General features: G+C 38.7%; 1 protein-coding gene across 1 annotated transcript in view; it reads left to right on the forward strand.

Moving 5' to 3' along the window:
* Window positions 1-2,672: 2,672 nt before the first annotated feature.
* COL19A1 (collagen, type XIX, alpha 1) overlaps window positions 2,673-6,602 on the forward strand; it is a gene marked incomplete at its 5' end in the record, with an annotated part of 100,014 nt that continues 96,084 nt past the window's right edge. Inside the window, one exon of the mRNA XM_010012820.1 lies at window positions 2,673-2,726. Within this exon, the coding sequence (XP_010011122.1) occupies window positions 2,673-2,726 (54 nt within the window). The remainder of the gene's footprint in view (window positions 2,727-6,602) is intronic.

The raw sequence follows: 6,602 nt of genomic DNA on the forward strand, positions 1-6,602 counted from the left end.
TCAATCTGTATCAGATTAGTTTTAGTTAACTAATAATCATGGCAAGGCACTTCCAGACTTTTGTCGTCCTGTTTTTGCAGTAAATAGTCTTTAATTGTCTCATCTGAATATAGTACAAGCAGGCAGGAACATTAGATATAAAACGTCATTAACGCATTTTTCTCTCTTTTTTGTTAGTCTATGCAGTACGCCACAGTGTTGATTATTAACAGCCTCTACACTGGAAAGTGGCTTCAGCAATTCTGCAAATTGGCTAGATTTGAAGCTGTTAATTATGCTGTATAGTGTACTCCATAAAGGCAGAAATGAGTGTGACTTGGCTCAGTTCTCATGAGAATAAATTGTAAAAATTGGCCCTCTGTTTTATTTGAACTCTGGCATCATAGAGGACATGGACATTCCATACAACAGGCTTGGCAAGGACTAATCGTTTACTCCATTAGAAAATCAGAATATGTTCATAGTAAAATCACATACCTGGCAGAAAGCCCATGGCTCTTGGGACTCTGCAGAGGTCTGAGTCTTGTTACCAGAGGGTGCGTTTTATCATTTTTGTCTAAGAAACTCACAAACATCTTAAATCCAAGTCTCCAATACGTGCTGGCCCTCTAACATTAAGGCAAGTGATAAGCAAGGGTGAGGAGGGGATCATCCTTTGGCTTAGGCTCTCTACTTATGTTTTTATATAAATGGAGATGTTTAATGGCAAATTATGACATGATACCTTTACATTCAGGATGCTACTCCTTCTGAAGTAGACCTGTACATATTTATGTCATTTTCTGTTAGAGTATGAAAGCAGATAAATCATAGAAGAAAAACAGCTCCATAAATTGGAGTGATTTTTAAATGTTCTAGAAATGTATTTGGATAAGGAGATAGTATGTCAAATATTTGACTGTACCTTTGTAGCTGTTATGAGATTCTAGAGGTGTATCTAATACTAGTTGAAAGATCCTGAAAGCAGTTTTAAATGTCCAGTGAGTCACAGTGATGAAAAATAAAAAGTCATTTTTGCAATTTCTTCTACAAATCAAAGCGAGCTGTTTAAAAAAGAATGTAAGTTTGGGACTTCAGGTGTTATTTTTTTAAACTGGAAAAAAAAAAAGGTGAAAGAAAATTACTGTCTCAACCAATGCCTTAATCCATAGAACAAAGAGGATTTTGTAGTTTAAGCATACTAAAATAACCAGTGTTAAATTCTTATAACTGTTTGGTGTCATTTAAACTTTGCAGTAAATGCATAAATTTCTGTTTTGTTTGGTTTGGGCTTTGGGGGTGGTTTTGTTTTGCTTTTTTTTTTTTCTTTTTGACAAGCAAGAAAGGCAATATGTAAGAAAAAACCTTAACAGTATGATTCATGCTAATGCATAGCATTCATTTTCTTATCAACAAGATGTATTAAAATGGAAACAATGAACTAGCAAAGCCATCTTGTGCATGGGATTATTAAATTCACAGTTTGCTGCTGCTAATTTGTTAGTAGGCTTCAGTTGTTTGAGAAAGCTCATACAAACTCGTTTTGCAAAACTGATTATTATATGAAATGCCCTCTGTCATTGCCACTGGAGGGGAATAGCTCTGAATCAGGGCTGTGTCACAAATGGAGTTAGCTGAATGATCTCAGTTCAGTACCATTTACCTAACAGAATTATGAAGATGATGCTGACATAATGAATAGCTTCTGCTCAGACAAATGTAGTCCCCTGGAGACAATGAAAATTCAGTGCAGGGTTGTTCACTTTCCTTGGTTGATATGAAGAGCTTTGATTCTACTAGTGAAGTCAGTCCTTGTTCTTTTATCAGAATTATGTTAATTTTATGAATCGACAAAATTCAGTCTAGTAACAGACGCAATTATAAAGCATTTTGAACTTGTTGGTTCTGGAGGGCATTCTCCCTTAAGTTATGTTTCTTAAGCAAGCGTGTTTTGTTTACTTTGATGAAATATGTGTTAACTAGAATAGCGTAGTAGTTAGAGATAATCCAGAATCATTCCATGTATACTACAAGGAATACTGTGTTTTGTAGTCAGTGTTTCATGAGCAAACACAGGAACCAGCCTGTATAGTCGCTTCTGAAGGATACTTCCTGCCATTTTTTTCCTTGGATTAATCATCTTGTTCGTATTCATACTTGTGAGAAAATTTTCAGAACAAAAATTGTTTCCATTTTTCAGATGCAGTCTGTGAACCATACACTAGTATGGGTCAAAGACAGATTGTCATATTGAGGACAATTTTGTTATAAGATAAAACAAGAATTAATGATTAAAAAACAGCCTCAGAATGAAATCAATTATCTAATGTCAATGTTAAGATTTTCAAAACGAAAACTGTTCCCCAGTGTAAATTTCTTTTTCTCCACCATGTTCTTGGAGCACTGTGAGGCCCAAGAATGTTTTTCTGTGGTGAGTCTTTATGGGCATTCAGTGGGGCTGTGAAGTACAGAGAACTGCAGCTCTCAGAGCGCTTGGCATTTTTTGGAGGCATTTATTTGGAAAGAATTTCTGTTGGAATGTAAGAAATACTTTTGCTTGTGCAGCCAGCAGTGTGTATGTAGCACTTCATGCAGAACAGACCAGAATCTTAAAATATTTTTCCTGTTAAAAAGCATCATGGGTTAGTATTTGTCTTCTATATGAAATAAAACATGTATATTCATTCTTTTAGGGTGAAAAAGGATATAAAGGAGAACCAGGACCAGAAGGTGTTCATGGAAGAGAGGTAAACTGAATGATAACAAAACAGTCAAGTTACAGACTTGGGGGGTCGGGGAGATGGTTAAGCAATGAAATTCAGATTTTATGTCAGGATGGATTTTGAAAATGTGTATGCCAGGAGAGTTGACATCCACAAGATGATGGGGCAAGAAAATATTAATTCAGGTGCAATAGGAGTTTTTAGGGCTTCAGGTTGGACAGGGGAGCTGTGGGTAAGGATGTGGTAGGTTCCATGATATTTCTGAGGGCTCAGGAGCAAAACTGAAACAAGTGTGGGGATTAAAGCAGCACAGTATAGATGAGAATCATTCCTGGTTGGATAATCTGATGGAAAAGAGGGAGTTTCTGGAGGAAGGGTAAAGATAGGCCTGGAGCCTAGGTTTCTGAAAAGCAAAATATACAGGCTGCTAGACATTCCTGGGTGAGCTCCAACCCTGCCCCCCTGTGGGATGGGGACAATCAGTAAAAGGTAAAACTTGTGGGTTGAGATAAGAACAGCTTAATAATTGAAATAAACTAAAATTTAATAATAGTGATAAGAATTATTTCAATGAAAGTGAAAAGAGAGAGAGAAGCGAACTCCAAGAAACAGAAGTGAATCACAATACAATTGCTCACCACCCACTGACCGATAGTCATCTTATCCTTGAGCAGTGTTCAGGCAACTCCCCCCAGTTGGGCATCATACTGGGCATGATGTGTTATGGTATGGAATATCCCTTTTTGCTAGTTTGGGTCAACTGTCTTGGCTGTGCTCCCTCCCGGCTTCTTGTGCCCCTCCTCATGTTCCTACAGAACATGGGAACCTGTGAAGTCCTTGATTTAGAGTAAGTGCTACTTAGCAACAACTAAAACATCAGTGTGTTATCAGCGTTGTTCTCATACCAAATCAAAAACACAGCACTGTACTGGTTTCTGGCAAGAAAATTAACTCTATCCCATCCAAAACTGGGACAGTCACTTACTGTGCCATGTGGCTCGTGATAGAGAATTTGAGTTAAAATTTCACTGCCTACTTAGTTAATTACTCCATATTTGAGGTGGAGCATGAATCTGTGTCTAAAAGTACTGCATAATCCTGATCATTGAGTTCACATTCTAGCTTGAACCTCAGCTAAAGCTGTGGACGTGCCCAGTAAGAAACCTTAATTTTGCCTGATTTATTTTTAAATTTAAATTAATTTTTTTGTGTATTAAAACAAGGTGAGAAAGCAGAAAATGAGGTTTTTATTTTCAATGCGATACTAAAATGGCCAACCAGCCTGATTTAACAGCGAGATTAAAAAAAATTACAAAATTGTAAATCAAGCCAGCAGTTTTCTTTATCCCCTTCTTTCCCTCCTGTCTTCTCCTTGGCTTAGCTGGGGGTCAGCCTGGGTTAAGGTTTTAATTCAAGATACTGTTGGGTTTCCTATTGCAAGACATCACAGTTGAAGGCAGAAAGCATCTCAGGGGGATCTGAACCTGACTGTCCAAATTCTGTGGGGAATGACTGGCATTAGGACTGGAATCCACACACAGGATTTGGAAAAAAATATGCAGCAAAGCATTTTTAAGCAACTTTGCCAAAAGAGTAAAAGGGTCAGCATTTGACCCAAAAAATGCTATGACAGTCTGTCTGGTTCTACTGAAAATACAGTAAAACAGGCTACATAATTATGACGTTTTTTATGTGATCTGGCTTTCTGTGCACATTGTAACCATAAAAATATTTTTCTCATTGTAGTTTGTTATAATTTAATGCTATCAGCCTATTTTTGAGTAATAGCGGATATCCTCCATATGAAAACATACACTATGTACTGAGCTGAAACTACGTTTGGGTATTCAGAGGGGGTTTTCTCTTGTAGCCTGCCTGTCTGTAAAGGTGAACCATATACTTCAATCATGCATACATATATGCTGACAGCATGGAAAAAATACATCTGTGTTTCTTTCCATAGCTCTGGGGACATTTCTGTGTTGGTCTTACACGATCTCTTTTACTACATGGGATCTTGTTCCATAAACCTTTTAGGAAGAGTAAGGTATACCAAGTATCTGGTGAACTCTAGAACATATTTTACATAGTGGCACCATGAAAGAGTGAAATATTGGACGTCTATATTTTTAAATACTTCCTGGACTATTGTAATGTGTCAAGAAATGGTAGATTATCATCATGAGAACTCTCATTAAAATATTTTGGAAGTAAAATTGCACAAGGCGATGTAATATTATTTGAATCCACACATACTTCCTTTTTAACAACCACACTTACATAAAATGCTTTGGATTCAGTTATCGCTGTGCACGGAGATGCCAGTCATTAAGTTTAAATTTAAAGGACTTTGTATCATTGACTCTTGGTTGCTATCAGTGTCTGTCAAACTCATTCCGCATAAAGAAATGTAACATCTGATATTTCTGAAATAATCAAGTTAATCTGCTTACATGAGCGTAATCTGCAGTGCTGTACAAAGAACGCCTGGAAACACTTAAAGCTAGTGGTACCGGCTGCTGGCAGCTGTTGTCTCTGCCTGGGGGAGTGAGGGCTTCCATACTCACAAGTGAAGAACTTGAAAATGATGACTGAACGTTTTATCTCACACAAATGGTAGAAACAGATTGAAATTTATTTTAATCAAAATCAGGAAAGTAGGTGTCACAGAACAATTTTGCTTGCTATTACTACTTGCATTTTCATAGCTGTACAAAAAGTTCTTGCTGGAATGAAGTAGCATGGCAGAGGGTAAGCCAGATCTGATTTGGAGACTAGGTTTTCTGTAATGGTGAAGAGAGACCTAAAAAGTTTAATTCCCTTATCCCTCACTGGTTGTGCTAACTGGGCCAGTTAATTTTATTGAGAACCAGGTTTGGATGCAGGAACTGTGAATATATTTAACTGCTTTGCACATCTCCCAGTTTATCACTCCAGGAATCTGTGCCAAGATCTACAATGCCCTGTCCCAGTCTGGGACATTATTCAAAATCCATCTGACAGCAAGAATGCTTACTATAAATACTAGTAATGGGATTGCCATTGTTTTTAGCTCTTAAGGAGTAGTTATAAATAACATAATACATTGCTAGTGTAGTCCTCCTGTGGTATGCGTTCACATTACATCCATAAGCAGGTATTTGACTGTATAATATGAACAGCGAGTTTGCTTGAGTAGTATCTCTGGTTTATCCCTTAAGACTTTTTTAGTCACTTGACATTAATAATGCTATCATTTGTATCACTGTAGCAAGTGGCACTTCATAGACACACTGCCTGAAAGAAATCCCCATAAATATAGTTTGTTCTCCATCAAGCGTGCAAAGAGTTGTGGTAAACGCCTCCATGTCCAGTTGGAAAACAGTAACGAGTGGTGTCCCTCAGGGATCGGTGTTGGGACCTGTCTTGTTCAGCATCTTTGTCAGTGACATGGACAATGGAATTGATGCGCCCTCAGCAAGTTTGCCGACGACACCAAGCTGTGTGGCTTGGTTGATACAGTGGAGGGAAGGGATGTCATCCAGAGGGACCTGGACACGCTTGTGAGGTGGGCTGATGCCAACCTCATGAAGTTTAACCAAGACAAGTGCAAGGTCCTACCCCTGGGTTGAGGCAACCCCAGGCTGGGCGGAGAAGAGATTCAAAGCAGCCCTGCAGAGAAGGACTTGGGGGTGGTGGTTGATGAGAAACTGGACATGAGCAGGCTTCAGTGTGCGCTTGCAGCCCAGAAAGCCAACCGTAAACTGGGCTGTATCAAAAGAAGCGTGACCGGCAGGTCAAAGGAGGTGATCCTGCCCCTCTACTCTGCTCTCGTGAGACCTCACTTGGAGTATTGTGTCCAGTTCTGGTGTCCTCCACATAAAAAGGACATGGAGCTGCTGGAGCAAGTCCAGAGGAGGG

The sequence above is a fragment of the Nestor notabilis genome, unplaced genomic scaffold, assembly GCF_000696875.1.
Source record: "Nestor notabilis isolate BGI_N333 unplaced genomic scaffold, ASM69687v1 scaffold1284, whole genome shotgun sequence".
In the NCBI taxonomy this organism is placed as follows: domain Eukaryota; kingdom Metazoa; phylum Chordata; class Aves; order Psittaciformes; family Psittacidae; genus Nestor; species Nestor notabilis.